The sequence below is a fragment of the Pundamilia nyererei genome, unplaced genomic scaffold (assembly GCF_000239375.1).
Source record: "Pundamilia nyererei isolate P.nyererei 1_Seehausen unplaced genomic scaffold, PunNye1.0 scaffold00011, whole genome shotgun sequence".
NCBI classification, from domain to species: domain Eukaryota; kingdom Metazoa; phylum Chordata; class Actinopteri; order Cichliformes; family Cichlidae; genus Pundamilia; species Pundamilia nyererei.
Genome location: NW_005187412.1, coordinates 4,623,695 through 4,643,729, shown reverse-complemented (window position 1 = coordinate 4,643,729; position 20,035 = coordinate 4,623,695). Strand labels below are relative to the sequence as shown.

Below are 20,035 nucleotides of genomic sequence, written 5' to 3'. Positions count from 1 at the left end.
TTTAAAAATGCATTATAATGTGCAGAAAGAATTTTAAAACGTAAATGTTTATATATACTAGTCCATCTGCTTAAATATGACACGTTGTAAAAGCGCAGACATTGACAAAGAGCACAAACAACAACACGTTAAACGCTTGCAAACACTGTTGCCCACATTTATCACCTCACACTTGATGGGGGGGAGAAACTGACAGTGAGGAAAGCCCTCGATGATGATTGGCTACCAAGGCATGGGACAGCATATAGACCCTGATAAATGTGAAGTTTCATGGTCTCCCCTGACAAATCATCAAATGGCCAGGAACCTTTTGCAGACACACTCTATTGCTCCCACCCACACTAAATTTACAGAAGTCAAAAGTTCCTTTTTCATTTTACAGTTAAACAGTGGGCCTTGTTTATTTAATTTTATCTGATGCAGTTGAAAGGCCTGTTTGAGCAGTAAGTGTTATAAGCTTGTGCTATACAATAAGAGAGGGAGACATTTTTTGGTTTTCGTTGACTGAGAGGAAATTTTGAAACATTGTGCAATGGTGCCGCAAAAGTTTTGAAAGGTTGAGAGAGCATTTTACCAGCAAAGCATCTGAGAGTCGGTCCTGGATAAGAGGTATCCATGTTCCATCCATACAGAATGGAGAGCTATCTCATTCAGCCTGTAAGTATAATTTCTTTTATTACAAATATCTAAACTCCGAGGAGACTTTCTAGACTTTGAAACTTAAACAGAGCTGACAGACTAGTCCTTTTTTACCGCAGGACTAAACAGAGAAACACTCTTAAGAATGGATGACATAAATTTTTTTTAAAAATTAGATGAGTTAATGTGGTTTCTACTACAATTTGAATACAGGGCTTACAAACTCTAAGAGTGTATTATACGATGAGGTACATGAAATTGAAACTCAAAAGTTCTGAGAGTTTCAGAACTGTAGGACAAAGAAGAGAAAAGAAATCGTCATTATTGTAGCAACACTTGAAGCTAATTTAAATGTGTATACATTTACAGGCGACTTAAACGGGTGTTTAAAATGTTACAAATAATTTACAAATCCATTGGATAAAATGCAGATAAGGAATATATTTTCTGCATAGTCCACATACACCATTGACTTAACGCTTTTCATTAATGATATATACATTTTGTTGTTGTTGCTTTTGTTGTTCCAGCAGCACACAGATGAAATTTACGACCCTGAGATCTACAGACATCAAATTCCAGAATATTCATATCCTTATGTCCTAGATCCAGAAAGCCAGGCAGGTGAGTTTTACTTCAACGTTGATTTTTTCTAATCTTTTACTGTTTAAAGAAATTTAATGTAAAATAATGATGAAAAATTTTTGGACTGTGAAAATCCACTCGGTGATATTTAAATGCAAATAATTTTAAAATAAAAAACAATGCATGGAGATTGTATTTAAAGATACTGATGTCATTAACTAAACTGTATTTTTAAATATATAAAAAGATTGATATTAAACATATTTTAGTCATCCTTCAAAAAAAAACTTTGGCCATGGCTTAATGTGGTAACGCAGACTTTTCTGGTTTGTTGTACATAAAAAGACTGCAGTGTGTGCAGCTGGAGCACACTGGAACACAGGAAACAGATGCCATTTCTTTTTTGCCGCTATAACTACAGACATAGAACAACTTTCGCCCCATGGGGTTTTGTTAATATAAGAAAGGTGCTTTACTTTCTCTTGTAATCAACTGTTTTGAATGTTGCACTAAAACAAGTTGAAACTGGGCTGGCTGTGAAGGCATCACTTGTCAGTTTGATGTGCTCTAACCTGGCGTCGAAAGATGTCAAATCTTTATCTACCCCCAGAAATGTTTAAATTCATATATACCGATCAAGGTAATAGATATTACTGTTGTAGTGCTAGAGTTGACATGGGACATGCTTTTTTAACTATTTTTGTTTATTAGTGATAAGACTGCACTTTGCATTTAAAATATTTGCATATTTGCAGTGTTAACACTTAAAAAAAAACTTGTACTTTTCAAGCTAGCTTATCTATCTTTTGTTTTTTTTCTAAACAACTAAATAAGTTTTAAAAATAAAACAACTAGGGAAAATTTGTAAAAAAGAAAATTGCAAATTAAAGACAGTCAGTGGCTGTGGTAATAATGCTAGTGTGGCAACAAACAGGAAAGAGCTTCATGCTGAATTCTCTTTTATTCATTTCACACTGTTGATGCAAACTCAGGCACTTTCAGAAAGCCAGTTTTCCACTTGTTGTTTGTTTAAATTCTTTAAATATCTCCAAATATGGCTTTTCACAGAAATACATTGTGGCTTTTATTATGTCTCCACTGTCATTTGTGCATTTGTACAGACTTTTTTCCGAGTTTAGATTTGTCCAAAAATCAGTCTGAATGGGTTTAATTTCTTTCCATTTTTTCTAATTTCACATGTTACAAATTCTGCGGTAGCAAAATAGTTATTACTGTACAAAAAGAAGAGAAAAGGTTGTGGCCATTATGCTGTTTTTCACCATCTCTATTTAGAACACTGGGACTACCATGCTCACCCTCATGTGCACCCTGCAGAGTTTGAAAACCTCCAAGAGAGCAACTTCACAGAGCTCCAGAATGTGCAGGCTCTCCACCCATCTGGGCTCTTACGACACGACACTCTACGATACGAAGCTGAAAACCTGCTTGATCCAAATCTAGCGGCTCATTCCCATGTGTTACAGCAACCAGTAAGTCCTCAAACCCACAAAACACAAGCAGTCATTAGTAGTCAGAGGCTAAAATGACAGTGATGCTGACTACTAAAGGGAATAATTAAGTGAAAATGAAACTGTTAAAAAGAACAAGTGCTGCCAGCAAGCTTTAAACTGTTGGTCTGCAGTGTGCATTCTTTAAACTAAGGCTTTCAGTGCATCATCATCAACTACTCGAAATGAGTTATTTGAAATCAAACATTTACCCACCAGTGAGTATGATAACACATTAAACTACTTTGATGTTATTTTTTTTTAAATCTATTTAAAGCCACTGACATTTACACTATTCAACTGTGCAAGTATGAAGCATAACTATACTCTGCTCTCTGTGGTGGAGTGGAAAAAGCATTCACTAGAAACTGATATCTGTCAGCTGATTGACACATAAGCCGATTTTGCTACAGTGCACCATATATTTTTAGTTCTATGCAGACATCTTCAGAATCTACATAATTCGAGGCTGTTATTGAAATCACAGAGAAGATTTCGGGACCTTGAGGCCCTTTAAGGTCCTGTTACAAAAATCAGGAAGTGAATCTTTTGAGTTACAAGAAACACTTTTATTTTAGTGCTTTTTTCTTCTTTCTTCCCAGTGTTAAAGGAAAAATTACTTTGAATAGGCTCTGTAGACTCAGCTAAACTCAAAGTCACATCTGCATGCTTCAAACCTCCAGTTATGAACCAGTGAACTAGAACAGAGATCTCTGGTTTTGGAAAACAGTACGTCTAACCGCTTCAGCGTCGTCAGTTTCAAACCCCATACATTTTGTTGCCTACCTCAGTATGAACTTGTGTTATGCAAGCGTGTGCATGTGTGCCTGTTTTCTTGTATATTCACATGTTTCAAAGGAGAAAAAACCCCACAAAAATTCTACATTCAATCTTCAGCACATGTGAGATCATGTGCATCACAATAAAAAGGACTTGTTTTGATGAAGATCACAGACTTTCCCCAAATCTTACCATGTATGTACCATGTATAGTGACATTTATGGCTACATGCAAAGTTCATGTTCCCTATTTTAGGTGATGTTAAGTCCAGAGATGTCATAACAATAAACATTTCACTCAGTAGTGTGAAGACGTAAAGTCCTGAAACAAGCAGATACAGCTGACGTGTAGCATAAAAGCATAAGGGATTTTTCATGTTGTAAAACATCTTTTGATTAACCTTAAACTTCACCAAAATATTCACCTCATAAAGAGCAACTTGTGCTTTTGCTGTTAGCAATCACACAAAAAAAAAACCTCACAGAGCATGTGTGCCTTATAGGTCACATGACGGTTTTCACTTGTTAGCGAGTGAAATTTCCCTTTTAAAAAAACATCTGCCATTTTTAACGAGAGGAAAATGTTTGTGTGCTTGGAAAAAAAAGAGACAGAGTGAGATAAGGCGTTGATACAGAAATTTAAGTGTAACAGGAAAGTACAATGTGAAAACCACTGTTCACACATGGAAATTCACATGTAGGTATCCGTACCGACCGTTGCCTCAAAAGATGTTATGAATACATTGACAGCTATTGCCTGTCACACGCACAGGAGCATCCACACATCACAGCTCATGCAGAGAGAAACTTTGTTTTACGCTTTCACTTGCAGTGAGAACATCTTAGTGGAAACCCACACTTCACTGTACGTGTTTGATATAGAGTACAGTACAACAGTACCCAACGACCATAGCGAATAGCTGTGCAATGAATTATACTTTTGCCAAGCTTATGCATCGGCATTGTGAAGATGACAATTCTACTGTTGCAGTGAAATGCTATACCGTTAAAAGTGTAATATGTTGTGGTCTTGCAGCACTACCCACTCAGGACCTCAGTTTTCATACTTATGGTAGAGCTGTCGGATGGCTTTAGATTTCACGGGCGTTTCTGATAAAGTGGTCACAGAGTGCATTTGAGAGTGGCACCATCATCTCTGTCTGCACTTTATATTAGTAACGTAGTTTAAAACTTTCCAAAAGTCTTTAGCTGTCAAACATGCGGCTTAAAAATGATATTATAACTAAACCCATGCACACATACATACATGAAATAGATAAATAGATGCATACATACTTAAATAAATAAAACGTGTGAAACTGTGTCTGAAAAAACCAGATAAGGGCTAAATACCATACTTGAAAAAATGTTACATTGCAAGGAAAATTTCTTTTCTCAATTAAAACGGCAGACCTCTTAGGAAATTAAGTACAGCTACAAATACAAATTAAAAGATGGATTACATCATTAAGTTCTGTAGCCCTTGGTAGTTGGATTGGACCACTCTGAACATGGCAGTATCTAAATGTCACATTTAGTTACAGCAGAGTTTAGTTAAACTGCTTTACAAACTGCTCTTTATTGCATCAGCTTGTAGAAAGTACTGTACTGTATACTTTTTTTTTTTTTTACCAATAAATGCTAAGTGCAATTTTGCGTTCTTTAGCCATCTTTGGTGCTAAACATTATTTAAAATCATTCGCAAGAAGAAGCTCTTTTCTATGAAATGATACATCATTATTTCATTATTATTATTATTGTTTCACTTCAACTCAGGGGAAACCTGGAGATGAAAATAATTTAATAGATAGTCTGCAAGTTAAATCATTGCAAACATTTTATTTAAAACTAACTTTGATTTGTATGCTACAGGTAACGTTCTTCCCTCGGACCTTGTATCCACCGCATATATCCCAGCGCAGCTCTGATGAAGAGGACCATGGGGCACGAAGTCCGCCACTGGAGGTGTCTGATGAGGAGTGCTTGAGAGATCGAGTTTCTTATATCCCAACAGGAGAGCTGGGTAAGGAACTAGATTTGCTGTACTCAGTCTGTGGCAGTTAGCATGGATACTTTAGGAAGCACCAACTGTTCTGACCGTGTTCACATTCATAGTCTCACTCTTAGGATTCTCAGGTCGTTGTATATCTAGAAGTTCTACGTCAATACTCTTTCTTTAGGTTCTTGAGTCCTGGAAACTAAAGGAACTTTCTATAATATCTGATCTGTATAAACACCATGTGGACGTGGTCCAAGTTCCTCTATGAATGCGTTGACCAAGACAAGGGGCATGTTTATTTGTTGCGTTTTAGGTCATGCATGAATCAGAGGTGCTTCAAGAGTCTCTGTCTGACTTACGGATGAGTTTTGCTTTCTGTGCACTTGGGTAGTGGACATTTGTCAATAAGACATGTCAGCTTTGTGTTCTGCTGACAAATTAAATTGCGCATTTAGGATCAGCTACACGTTGCACAACAACTGCTGGTCTTGCATCTTCTCTGGAAATTGGCCACAAAAAGACAGTGAGGTTTTTTTTTCTGTCATGAATTATCATGAATTTGGTCTCCAAGAATGGAATTCAGTTCAACTCATTCATCCGTCCACCAAGCCTATCACAGCTGTCACTAGGCAAGAGGTGGGGTACTCTGAAAACAGGTCAATTCAGTTCAGTTCGGTTAAAAGTTTCTGTCTCTCTACACTGGATTTTGGAAAACATGCAGTCTGTAGAGTGGGAAAGCTTGCTACCTCGCTGGCCTTCTAATGAGGTATCTACAGAGATCTGTCAGTCTTTGGGGCATTTTTTTCTGCTGTGACCAAGTTCTGTATAAAAGTGGTAGACAGCAGCATGTTTGTTGAATAGGCATTTTTTCCAACACAGCAGGATTGACTCACACACCAGAGTCAGAGTCTCAGTGTCAGTGGACGTTCTGGATCATGTCCAAATTCTTTCACAGTTGACCATTGTTCTCTGGCTTAACCAAAAGTAGTGTGCACTTCCTCTTTTATATTATTTAGGATGTGACAGAACCTGAGTAGTGTCTGGTGCCCAGTGTCAGTAGTACCTGTAGTCAAGTGGCTTATGCTTTATGCAGTGTTTTGTTTTGTTTGGGGGAATTTTTTTCTTTTAAACCAAGCACCGAGGTGAGGATTTCAGTGGAAGTGAATGTGCGTCATACTAAACTGGTACCATGTAAAATGCTTCTTTTTTTTGTCCCCCATCGGCTTTACAGAGTTCCTTTAGTTTTGGATTGTGTATGAGTGGAAGTGAAAGGAGAAAAAAAAACAAAACGCCATATTTCTCTGACTATAGAGACATTTTGTCCAAGGAGTAAATAGTTTGGTCGCATGTGTAATTGTCACCTACACTCCCGATCAGGTGGCTGTAAAAAGAACTCTTTTAAACTATAAATTAGATTTTTATTTAATTATTTTGTTAACAAATTAGTCACAATAATCTTGGAGTGCAAACGAATGATTTTTAAATGTCTCAAAAAACTACAGTATGATGATATTAGAAAAAGATATGTGTTGTGTTCCCATATAACATACAGCATAAACAGTGTCTTTATCTTGCTTTTGATGTGTACAGAAGTCAATTGTCCTCAGTTTTGTTGTATGGCTACAGGCAGCCATGTGTAAAGTGATATAAATTAACGAACGACCTCCTGCATCGTTAATGTGAGATCTAAGCATTGGTTAACCTACTTCAGATACAGTTAACTGTGCGTCAAGCTAGGTTCATTTCATTACAACAGAATGATTGTGTAAAAAATATGATGAATCATGGACGGCTATATCTGCAGGAAAAACATTTTCCATTGCTTCTAAGAACTTAAAAGCGTTTTCGTGCAAAGTCATTGCAGTGTTGCACTGTACGCCGTGTAACGTTGACACACATAAAACAGATATTGTAAAATCAACTACTGCTCTGCTGAAACAATTTTAGTTCTAATTTTCTCAGTGACCGATCTTTGACTTTGTGTAATTTGTATAAAGTTATACATTTCTTTATTTAATCTTTTATGATTTATATTCACATATTTAAATATATAAAAGATTTTCTAATCTGTAAGTAAAACAAAAAAATTATAATATGTCACTTCTAATGATGCAACTCTCTTGTTTCCAAAGGTAATAAAAAGAAGATCCGCTTGTACCAGTTTCTGTTGGACCTTTTAAGGAACGGCGACATGAAGGACAGTATCTGGTGGGTGGACAGAGATAAAGGGACATTCCAGTTTTCTTCCAAACACAAGGAGGCTCTCGCACACCGCTGGGGAATCCAGAAGGGAAACCGCAAGAAAATGACCTACCAGAAGATGGCTCGTGCTCTGCGCAACTATGGCAAAACCGGAGAGGTGAAAAAGATAAAAAAGAAGCTGACGTACCAGTTTAGTGATGAGGTGCTGGGCAAGAGTCATCTAGACAGAAAAGCATACATATAGGCAGGAGGAATGCTCAAATACTAGCACTGAATAATGAAAAGTATAGATTTAATCAGTCTTCCTGATGAGTACTGCTGCACAGTGTGACCGGGTCTTTGAAGGTACTAGTAAATGCAGCATAAAGCTATGGACCACAATCTTCCTTCTAAGACATGCTGGGGGACCGTTTAATAAGTACAGAAGAATCACCATAGAAAGCTCAGTTTGGCTTGTCTGTCTGAAATATTTGGAAGACAAAATACTCCAAATGATCACAATGAAAATAAAGTCAGGGCCGAACACGGTTATGTGTAACACGCTGTTTGTAAATGTGTATAGATATTTGTGAATGAGTACTTTTGAAAAGCTGTTATTGCTGGTGTTCCTTGTTGAGGTGGCCAGAGTTAGAAGTGAAAGTCATGTGATACCATGGTTTAGAGAGACCTTTGATACACACACCTAACAGACAAAGTCAATATCAGGAACTAGAAAGAATTCCTAATTACAACTACCCTTGGGCCATTTTAGTCAAAATAGCTTTAAAGTGTGCAGTTTATTACAGATTAAAGTTTATTTCAGGCTTAAAGTAATACAGTTTAATGACTTTAGCTCAGTCTCTCAAAAACTGCAGGCAACTCTTGTCTGACGCCTAACTCTTGTGAATGAAATACAGACAAACAACATGTACAAAACAACCATAAAGTTGAACTTCACCTCTGAAACCACAAAAACCACTACCAGCCACGGGGAACAATCATCTACGATCATCAAACTCTACAACATCATTTTCAAACACATTCATAAATCTTTGTTCTTAATTTTTCTTGTAGAATTTCTTTTTTGTCATTTTGGTTTATTGTGTCTTTTTGATAGAAAGTATAATAGTTTTCCTGTGTACGCAACAGAAATGTGAAAAAAAAATACATGGTTTTTACATTAAGACTTTAAATCCATGGGTAAACAGATTGAGTGCTTCTTTTCAAAGGTACTAAAGTCAGTCAGATGAACTTTCTGATAAACATTGCATCTCTGAAATGTAAAAGCCAGCTGGGATTATTGTTTTTCAGCTATTTGGAATCTGGAGCAATGAGTTCCAGCAGGTTACGTCTGCTTTTCTTTTGTAGCTTCATATTAAATGTACAAGCAGCAGCTATATGACTCTTTTCTTCGAACTCCTGGTATGAGAGAGATTTGACTTGTTCGCTGCCTGTTTAAAAGCATTAAGGAAAAGAAACAGAGCCCTCTCTTGGGTGGGGTGGATGTAGGCATGTTGACATCCCCCTATGCAGTTTTAAATGGGGGTGCACACATAGAGGTTCATATTCTGTTTGGAAATATCTGATATATTTTCACAACTAAATTCTGCTTCATGTCATTCAACCACAGCAATGACATTAAACTTCTTTGTCATGTTGAACATGTACAAGTTCTCTTGTAATGTTTTTACTACTGTTTGTATATATTTAAACTGGATTTTTTTAAAATATATTTAAAACAGAATATTAGGTTTCATATCATGGTTTAGAAGACTGTATATGAAACGCTGTATGTTACAATTACAAATCGCATGTACAAAGTTAATAAATTGTCCGTCACCTTATCTGTATTGTGCTTCTTGCAAAGATAATTGTGATGTGATTTGGGCAAACACTGGAGATAAAACACAAAGAAGAAGAAACACAAAGTCTATATAAAGTTGAATTGTGTTAGACACACAGATTAAGTGACATCTCTCATTACAACTGAAAAGATAATCGTTCAACTATGAGGAACTATGAGGTTAATATGGGGCTGGGGAGGTGAAGTCACTTGTCACCAAGTACTTATATCTGCCTGTGTGTACTGACACACCGCAGCCACCAGTTCCCCTGTTCATAGAGGGTATAAAGAACCCACTATGTTGAAAGTTACACAACTACAATTTTTATGTTATATCACTGAGTGGGCAATGTAGTCCTCTGTTCATTTGTTCTCTATTTGCTTTTCATTTACATAAAACATTTTTTAGCAAACTGTCTAAAGAAGACCTATGAAATGCTCACTGACTTCTCCGTTTCCACACACATCCTTTTTTAACTGAGAAAATAGGAACTAGATTTATTTATCATGTCAGAATCAAGTATGTCAAAGGCAAATTTTGTCATAGATAGATGCTCCTGTATGTGAAATATTAACATATGTAATGTGTTACTGAGGGTAGCAGATTTAAATATGTATAATGTGTGAAATTAGATATTTAGAAACTGTGTTTTATGGCATATTGTATTGACCTTGTACTGCTGAAGCTTCATCGTGGGCCAGAGAAAAACACTTTGAGAGTTATTTTTCATTTAAAGTGCTCAGCGTCTGTGTGTTGGTCTCACAGTTGCATTCTAGTTACGATGGCCGCGGGTCTTTGGCATTATGGGAGTAGCCAAACTGCAACATTTACTACTGTAATCTGCAATATGTAAATATAAAGTTACCACAGCACCTGGTGTCTCAAGAGCCAACAGCTCCCCACAATGGCTGAGCTATAATTAATATCAATAACATGTAGGCGTTAAAATGTCCTTCAGTCAAATACAGTAATTTAGAGCTACAGTAATCTAGAGATCATGCAAGAGAAAGAGAACTGTGTACATGAGATGCATAAAAGCACCAGATTAGAGTATAGTACAATGTAGTTAGTGTAATATAGTATAAACCTTTTGTAGACACAAATCCCTTTGGGGTGCATCAGGAAGGGCATCTGGTGTGAAAACGTTGCCAAATCAAACATGCATAGCTACACGATGTGGATAAATAAATTCACAAGCTACACCTTGTGAATAAGTGAGCCGTTGATGGTAGCTTTAGTATAGCATAGACAAAAAAGAGAAGGTCTGTTAGGAGGTAACAAGAGAGAACGAAAGGCAGAAGTGTGGAGTAACATTTAATTTCAGGACTGTGGCTGTCAAAGAGAGAGCTGGCTGATTCACAAAATCATGGGTTTGAGGCATGCCACACAGGCTGGATGTCAGTAAGAAGAGAAAGAGGACTTCTGGAGTAAGCTGGATGAAGCGGTAGAGAGTGTCCCTGGGGGGAGAGAGTGGTGATTGGAGCAGACTCCAAAGTTCATGAAAGTGAAGATAACAGAAAGGATTAGGAAGTGTTAGGTTGGTATGATACTGAAGAGAGAAATCCAGAACGATAGATAGTAGTGGATTTCGTGAAAAGGATGGAAAAGGCTGTGGTGAAAAGTCTAAGGAGCTTGGAAAGCTTGGTGAAAATGTGCTTCAGGAAGAGGAGGAGCACGGAGTAACATATAAGAATGGAGGTGAAAAGAACAAGTACATGAAACTATTCAAAGGAGGATGTTAACAAAGAAAAAGTGAGATAATCTGAGACACAAGCACAGAGAGGGTATAGATACGGCAAAAACTGAGTTGAAAAGGAAAAGGCTAATTGTGAGTTGTATGTAAGGCTGAACACTAAAGAAGAAGAAGATCAGAGAGGAAGTGTGCTGATGCCAGCTTTCAAGATGATGTACGGAGCTGTAGTGACTGCACAGGGATAAAGTTGAAGAGCCATATCATAAAGATGTAGGAAAGAGTTAGTTTAAGAAGAGAGATGATGATCAGTGAGCAGCAGCATGGCTTAATGCTGAGAAAGAGAAGTATAGATGTAATGTTTACTTTGAGAGTGTTGATGAAGAAGTATAGAAATGGTCAGACGGGGCATCACTGAATGAATCTGCAGAAAGCATGCAGTAGGAAAGAGTAAGCGAGTGGCAAGAGAGGAACTGTAGTACTGCATGAGGAAGTCAGGGGTGGCAGAAAAGTATGTGAGGGTGGTGCAGGGCACCATGAGGATAGTGAGTGAGTAGTGAGGTGTGTAGTAAGAGTGACAGATGGGTTCAAGGTGTGGGTGGAATTACATTACTGAACTATGATGTTTGCAATTGAGATTTTGATCTGTAGTGGGAGTAGGGTGCAGGTGGAAGAGAACCTGGGCAGGTGGAGGTATGCTGTGGAGAAAAGAGGAATAAATGTTTGTAGAAGCAGGACAGGGAGAAAGGTGTAACAGCAATGCTTCGAGGGGTAGAATTATGGTATGATGTATGTGGCATTAACAAAAAGGAGGCAGAGCTGAAGATTTTCATTGAGAGTGATGGGAACAGACAGGATTAGAAATAAGTACATCAGAGGGACGGTTCAGGGTGAGCAGTTTAGAGATGAAGAGACAAGGCTTTGATGGAGGGATAGTGAATATGTTCAACACGGCATGTTGAAGATGGAGCTGAAAAGAGGAAGAACACAGTGAAGATTCATGGGTGTAGTTAAGGAGGACATGTTAAGGAGGAAGATGCTAGAGATAGAGTGAAATTGAGGCAGATGATCCACCTCGGTGGCCCCTAAAGGGATCAAGCAACTTTGTATTTGCTCGACAACCTCATGGCTCAGTTGCTGCCAAAAAACAACAAGATTGCCATGCATGTGTGTCCAAGACACAGACCAGTTAAAGACCTTATCCATTAAAAAAACAAAAACAAACTAGAGTTTGTCTCTCTATTTGTAGTTTTAACTCTTAGACATACAGGCTAACAGGAGGCAGAACAGATGTGGGCAGAGCAGACTTTTTTTGGAATCAAAGTGCTAAATATAAACTACTGCGTTACATCTCTTCCCCTCCCTCTCAAGGCCTATCATTCAGCCGAGGTGCTGGAGGAAAGGATGGTTGAAATATAGCCCTTGGTCAGACGTGACCGGTGACAGGCGGTGGGCTGGGAAGTGGGGGCTGGGTCACTGCTGGAATGGGCTGTAGGAGTGGAGTGGTGTCTGCGGACACTGGCTTAGGACTAGCAAAAATGGCACAAGAGGTGGGATGGTTCATGGAAGGAGGGGAGGCATTTTTGGAAAGAGGCCCACTATTAAAGGCAGGGGGTGTTGAGACAGACAGCAGACTGTTTGGGAGCAAAGAGTCACACAATTTGAAGAGAGGAGATTGATCAGGATGCCAGAGCCAGTCAAAAAACCAAGTAAGTGGACATATTCGACTACCTTGGCAAACAAAGATGGAGCAATTTATTTCTCATCTTATTTAATGTTCCTACTGTTCTGTCACATGCCTGCTTTGAGCAAACTAATCCATGAATCAAAAGGTTTGCCATAGATATGAGTTCTCTTAATAACTGTAAACTTTTAGATACACTCTTTATTGTGATATTACCACGTTCTACCTTAATATCTAGTCAGAAGAACAACAATATGGCAAGACATGTGTAAAAAGTACATGTGAGAAAAAGCTGAGATGGGCCACACCCCTCTTAAGCAATGAACCACAACCAAACTGCCTGCCAAATACCTGCATATCATTTTTGTTATAGACGGTGACACAGCCTTTGTTTTTTGTTCATAGTGTTTTTATATGAAAAGTTTTCTAAACAGACTTAAAACATCATTTTAAATATAAAGCTTATTTATTCCCACGCAATGACTTTAACCTGTGTAACTGAGAAATGACATTTGGAAAACATAAAGAAAATGTAGCTCTTCCTTTTCATGATTATTAAATGAAAGGTGGTTCAATATGTTCACTTTGTACAGCTTAAAGATGTGTAATGCAGTTGACCAAGTAAAGTAGCAGTATTCTTCTTCCATTCCCTCAAATTTAAATATATTCCATGGCTTATTAAGGTGCCACAAGTGCCTTTATTAAAATGCTTTATCAGCCATCATGTAGCCAGGAAGGGAAAATCAGAACCTACTACATTCGTGTGCATGCAGTTGTTGTTTCTCATCAGAAAACACTCTGAACTTGAAGCCCTTTTTGGTCTCGTCAGTAACTCACTTACACATCTCGCGGCGCAGGTGGAAACATCGTCTGATGTGAAATCGACACTGTCACATTTCCAGCATCACTGCATTCACAAAATGATTCACTGATCCAAAAATGCCCCGCAGGATTCCAACTTGACAAATGACTTTCCACAGTTTTCTTTGCGCTCTTGAGTGGGAAATGAATGGCCGCTTGAGGAGCGAGAAGCCTGACATGTCACATATCCGATGACAAAGAGTGCAGCCCAAATGGCCAAGCTTGTGTGCGTGTGTTAAGACCTTTAGTGTCAAGGATTTGTTCAGGACAAATTGTCTTGAGCCCATAACATTACTGACAATTACTATCAGTACAGTGCGGTCAATAAGATTGTTTTCAGTCAAACATTTAAAGACAAGAATAAATACAGCAACAACATTAAGAAAAGCTGTAATAATATATAAATGAACACATTTGGCTGCAGAAGGTGCATTCAGCTCAATCCTAACCTTTAACACTAATCACTTGTTAATGTGATTGAATTAAACAGAGATTAAACTGTAAATGCCAACATTTAACCTGGTCATCGTGAGATTCAGCTGAAATAATTTGCTAAGCATATCCAAAAATAAGGTGAAATTAGGTTTAAAAGACCACTAATCAGCTTTACAATTACTATAATTCTCTAAAAATAAAACTCAAGGGAGTCTATTTGACCTTAAAGCCAGACAGCAGTATGAAAATTAGAACAGTACAGATGATTGACAACATGACAAGAAGGGCACATTATTCTTCCTCTCCCTTTAAAGTCACAGAAATAGCCTCCAGCTAATCCCTCAACTATGATACCTGCAACCCCTGTTGCAGCTTAAGCCTGCCAGCCTCATTTATTAGTCCAGTACATATGCATCCTATATTTAAACTCATACTTGCGGGGCCATCTGTTAACATGTGGAGGGCTTTTTTTTTTCTTTTTTTGGTTTGTGTGTGGTTTGGTGAGGACTCGCTGAAGACTGTCCGCCTGCATTACGCCAGCACAAAGTGTGCGATTCATAACCGTTAAACCATTAAACATGTCAGTCAGTCGTGTCAGTCACGCTCCCTGTTTTTAGGCTTCTTGTAAAGATGACAAACACTTAAGAGTTGCTGAAGAAATTTTTTCTGTCTTTCAGATTAAAAGTGTTTAGCTTGTACACATACAGTACAGCACTGTTAATGCTTGTTCACGTTCCAGAATGTGCTCCGGAATTCATTTTTGTCTTCTAACTTGATGTTTGTGCTCTGACAGGATCTGTGTGGAGTGGCAAAAGGCAAATTTATTGGTTTTCAGTTAGCCCCACCCAGTGTGCTGTGGACTGTACAACATTTTTCACCCTGGGCAGCCATGCTGAGCTCATGACTCTTCTAGCTTTGCTGACAATACTTATTGTTGCCCCCATATGTCTTGTTCTTTCTTCAGAATTTCTTCGGGCATGATCTTTGTTTTTTGAGCAGAGAGAAATTAACCAGATGAAAAAAGTTTAAATAATGTCAAATCTCACAGATATTTGTCATTTAGTGTTTTTACAGCATGATCAAATTCTAATCACTGAATTGTCGGTGAGATGATGGTATCTGTGTTCACTGCTGGCCTGGCAGCATATGAGCTTTAAAGAAAGAAAGTTAAATTGACACATCAAACGTTTGCTTTTAATTTCCAACCCACCCTCCCCAGTTTCAGCATTTGCCAGGAAACCAAAGACTCAGGAGGCAGAAGAGGGGTCCTCTGTGATCTTTGAGGCAGAGACCGAAAAGCCAGACGCTAAAGTAAAATGGCAGTGCAACTCAAAGGACATTGCCAGCGACAGCAAATACATTATTGCAGCCGACGGGAACAAGCACTCGCTCACTATAAAAGTTATTACCAAAGAAGACGCCAGTGTCTACGCAGTGATCGCTGGGGGCTCAAAGGTCAAATTTGAATTGAAGGTGGTGTCTCAACCAGGTGGGAGATTGCGATGCTGCTGCTGTGCATTTGAGGTCTCTGTGTGCTCACCTACGGGCTGTAATGTCATCACTGTGCACAAAGCAAAATGGAGCACTCGATGCAGAAAACCACTGAAGCAGTAAATAGTTGACACACTGCATGCACTTGATGTTTCTGCACATTCTGACAGCACCCTCTGACAGCTACTCAAAACCAGATCTCTGAAACAGCTTGTATGCTGTGCATTTGAGAGATGTTTGCTTTAAAAGGATCAGTTTGACATTTTGGGGAATGCATCATTTCTTTTCCTGTCGAGAATTAAGTTAGAAGATTGATGAAATTCTCGTATTTGACAGCTAGATTCAAGGTTATAGTCAGCAGACAGCTGGCTTAGCATATAACTCATACTGTATTAAGGGCAGCTACCTTGACTCGGTCCAAAGATTTAAAAAAAACATCAGACCACCTGTGCATGAAAGGGCACCTCTATAGCTCACTGTGAAGTTGCTGGGGAACCAGAAATGACTGTGTCGAACTTTGTCTTGACCTTTTTTAAAAAGAGACATCTATAAAGGTTTAGACCCTCAGAAGTGGCCAATTGTTATGTGGTTAAATGTGTTTTGTAGTTGTGCATACAAACTTAGGAGAGGCATTCTTATGGGGCTAGAGTAATCAACTTAAAACCTTGTTTTGTGTTCTGTTGGATTTCAGTAACCCTGCTGCCCCCGTCCCTGCTGGAGTTACAAGGTGATCAGCTGTTGGCTGATTAGAACAAATCTATGACATTCAAGCCTGGTTCCCTGAACGGAAAGCTCTGTATTAAGGGACTTTAAAAGCTTGAGTGTCGTCACACTGTGTTTTCCCCAAACATGACATTGTGATTTTTTAACACATCAAAAGATCCTACTGAAACTACATGAGAACCTACGTGGTCCACTAAATCAAAAATAATTGTCCCAGAAGGGACTTGAACACTAGTCAGCTGGCGTAAGGGTCTGTGACATTTGGCTTTGTCGCTATAACTGGAAACAGGCCTTCATGTTGTTTCAGTAAGACTTAAATTGTACATAACAGATGGTGGAGAGAGAGAGAGAAGTCATCCAAGCCAGTGGTCGGATGACTCGTTGTAACGTGACTAGAAATTACACAGCTTCCTTCAGTTAGTTGCATGCCTGTGTCCTGGGGACTGTTGTCTCTAAATACAAATGATATTACAACAGCAAGTTTATTTCCCAAAAAGTCCAGCTCTTCATTTGAGGCCGTGAACACACCTACTCACTCGTTTAACTTCACTCCTTTTGTCCTGTATTTTATCGCACCTGCACAGCACTCTAATGTACATTGAGACGATTGCCAAGTGTGTCACGGAGCAACATTTGTGCTATTGCATTTGTGTTCGTTTATCAGTGTGACCCTTTGGCTTTAGTAAGATGTAAACAAATGTCAAAGAAAGACAGCGGCCAAAGTGCCCAGTGTGCTATAAGGGACTGGCCACAGCTGTCTGGGGCTCATATCATAGCCACCTTTACTCTGTTTGCATGACGACCTTGACCCACACCAACGCATTATTTCCTCATGAGTAACCACCACTTGACTGGCACTGAGGAAAGGCATGAGAGGCAGCTGATAACACATGGAAAGTCAGCGGGCCTTTAAAAAATGATAAGATAAAAATATTTTGGTGATGAATGTTGGCCAGATACCTTTGTGGAGATAGGTTAATTGAAAAATCTAAATTGCCCATAGTTGTGAATGCAGGAGTGAATGTGAGTGCGAATGGTTGTCTGTCCCAGTGTGTTAGCCCTGCGACAGACTAGCGACCTGTCCAGGGTGTACCCCGCCTCTCGCCCTATGACAGCTGGGATAGGCTCCAGCGCCCCCCGCGACCCTGAAAATGATAAGCGACTGGATGAATGTTGGCCAGAGAGTTTTTGTTGACAAAACACAAAAATGTTTTCACCTCTCGTATTATTTATGTTGTTTCAAAGACTAAAAACTCACTGTTTGGAGCTGATTCTTTGTTGAGAGGGGAACAGTGAATGGACTAAACGTATGATTGTGGTTTCTCTGTGCCTCTCAAATGTTTCTTGCTATCTTCAGCTGAGGCCCCTGCTGATGGAAAACCAGAACAAGCCCCTTCTCAGCCTGCAGTAGCCCCAGTACAAGAAGAAACCCCTGCCCCAGCACAAGCTGAGGGTAAGTTCATTTTTATCACTCACTCAGTGATTCCTTTGTTCTCTTACCAGCTGTCCATTTTTATAAAATATGCTGTGAAAATCATTCCCCGAATGCTCAAAAATGCCCCCAAATATCCCATAACTGTACATGTGTACTCCACAAAGACTTTGAAAACAGCTGCCATTTGTAAGAAAAGGCATTGCCTGGATGCTATTTTAAGTTTTGCACATGCTACGTTTAAAGAAAAGGTCTCCAAGGTCCTGTAATTCCATGTAGCAGGGTGGATAAATACAGGACCCCTCAGACTTTTTAATGACCTTCTTTTAAAGAGGATTTCACATTTATTTTTACTGTAGTAGAGTAATGTCAGATCAAAAATTGTCATATTCTATTTAACAACAACAGCAGAAAGTTGAATGGTTTATGTCATGTGCCTCTATGTGACAAGTGCATTAAGGAGGCAAATACAGGACACAGGAAATAACCTCAAACAATCAGCAAATCCAAACATTTGCCAGTGAAAAGTTGCCAGAAAACATTAGAATGAACCTCAAAGACAGTGAGCAAGTTTACTCAACAAAGGGCAAAAGGCGACTAAGACAAGACAGATGCAGAGGGATGATTGGGGCAAAGAGGACATACAGCTGAACTGGACAAGACAAGAGATGAGAGACTACCACAATAAAACAGGAAGTAACACAGGCACAACAACAGCCACACACAGAGACTTGACAACCTGACATGAGGAACAATATAGTGACCACAACAGTAACTGAAACTAAAAACCCAAGCGTGAACACGAATTAACATGCACAAAGCTGAAAAACAAAACAATAATAAACAATTTAGGAATGACCCCGAGGATCATAAACAGAACACGAGGGCCCGAAATATAAAAAAGATTGGGTCAGCAGCCCAGGACCATGATAGGTTTGCCTTAACTCTCAGAGCTAAGCTAATAATGTGCTATTTTCAACACAATGAAAAACCCAAACATTTTTATAATTGAAGTTTATGCTGTAGCATTGTATTTTAATCCCGTCGGTTTTCAGATGCACATCCTCCAGACACCAGACAGGACCTGACTGGACTCTTCACAGAGAAACCTCAGGGTGGAGAAGTCACTGTAGGTGAGTGGCTTCAAAATACAGGATATAAAATTAAATACATTTAATCCTTAATCTAATCCCACAGAATTAACCAGCTATGTATAGGAAGGGTGGACACACAAAAGCAAAGATACTTGTAATGAAAATACTTAAAAAGTAGAATATTGTATCCTTTTAATAAAAAACAAAAAGAAGCTATATCGCACAATGAATGTAATGTGTATAATGTGCGCTCAGTAAGATGATCATTTGTAGAAAAGGTAAAGATGCCATCAGATATGAGAATCAAATCCAAGCCTTGTTTTCACACAGGTGAAAACATCACTTTTGTGGCTAAAGTGAACGCTGAGTCGCTGCTGAAGAAACCCACGGTCAAATGGTTCAAAGGGAAGTGGATGGACCTTGCCAGCAAGTCTGGAAAACACCTGCAACTGAAGGAGACATATGACCGCAACACCAAGGTGGGCTAATGCTAAAAAGACATCACAACAAGCAACACTAGAAGAAATTTGGAATAACATATGTTAAAAGCTATGCTTCCGTTCAAGGAACACACAAACGCAAGGGCTCATGTTGTTTGTCACTAAAATGACCTTAAGGCTGGAATATGTAGCATTTCACGCTGAAGCAACCGACATGTTTTGCAAGTCCTGCCCTTCTCACTCTCAGTTGGGCAACATCTTGCCTCAGGCATTTATCCTGAAAGCACGACAAACCACAGGCACGCTATCTTCGAGGTAATGACACAGCAGTGACACATCTAACCTGTTCGGAAACCCAGAACTTCAGGGAAACTTAGAGATTTCAAAGGAAAGGAGGCAGGGAAAATCAGCAGACACCTTCCTAAAAACATCCCACATACACACAGCAAAACACATTATATCTCCAAACACATTAAATCTCACATCTCTTTGCACACATGTGATTGCAGGTCTACACATTTGAGATGCACATCATTGCTGCCAAGGCTAACTTTGCTGGAGGTTATAGATGTGAGGTTTCATCCAAGGATAAGTTTGACAGCTGCAACTTTGACCTCACTGTTCATGGTGAGTGTCCTTATTTTATTAAT

At 38.9% G+C, this 20,035-nt stretch overlaps 2 protein-coding genes across 9 annotated transcripts in view; both read left to right on the top strand.

Annotated features, from left to right (window-relative positions):
* Positions 1–288: 288 nt before the first annotated feature.
* spi1b (Spi-1 proto-oncogene b) lies at positions 289–9,356 on the top strand. Of its 2 annotated transcripts, none has more exons than XM_005724269.1 (5): positions 289–657; positions 1,173–1,263; positions 2,518–2,714; positions 5,384–5,534; positions 7,643–9,356. In XM_005724269.1, the coding sequence occupies exons 1-5, from the start codon at positions 616–618 to the stop codon at positions 7,954–7,956; spliced, it is 795 nt and encodes a 264-aa protein (XP_005724326.1). In that variant the 5' UTR covers positions 289–615; the 3' UTR covers positions 7,957–9,356. The 2 variants fall into 2 exon arrangements, with proteins under 2 accessions (XP_005724326.1, XP_005724325.1); XM_005724268.1 differs by having other exon boundaries at positions 1,170–1,263.
* Positions 9,357–12,794: 3,438 nt separating this feature from the next.
* Positions 12,795–20,035, top strand: part of mybpc3 (myosin binding protein C3) — a 28,720-nt gene continuing 21,479 nt past the window's right edge. For 3 of the 7 annotated variants that reach the window (XM_013908542.1, XM_013908541.1, XM_005724267.2), the window contains exons 1-6: positions 12,798–12,934; positions 15,425–15,694; positions 17,777–17,872; positions 18,907–18,984; positions 19,276–19,424; positions 19,895–20,012. In XM_013908542.1, coding sequence (XP_013763996.1) covers positions 12,910–12,934; positions 15,425–15,694; positions 17,777–17,872; positions 18,907–18,984; positions 19,276–19,424; positions 19,895–20,012 — 736 coding nt within the window. In that variant the 5' untranslated portion in view covers positions 12,798–12,909. Of the gene's footprint in view, positions 12,935–15,424; positions 15,695–17,776; positions 17,873–18,906; positions 18,985–19,275; positions 19,425–19,894; positions 20,013–20,035 lie in introns of all 7 variants that reach the window. The other 4 variants (XM_013908546.1, XM_013908544.1, XM_013908543.1 and 1 more) reach the window with 3 other exon arrangements.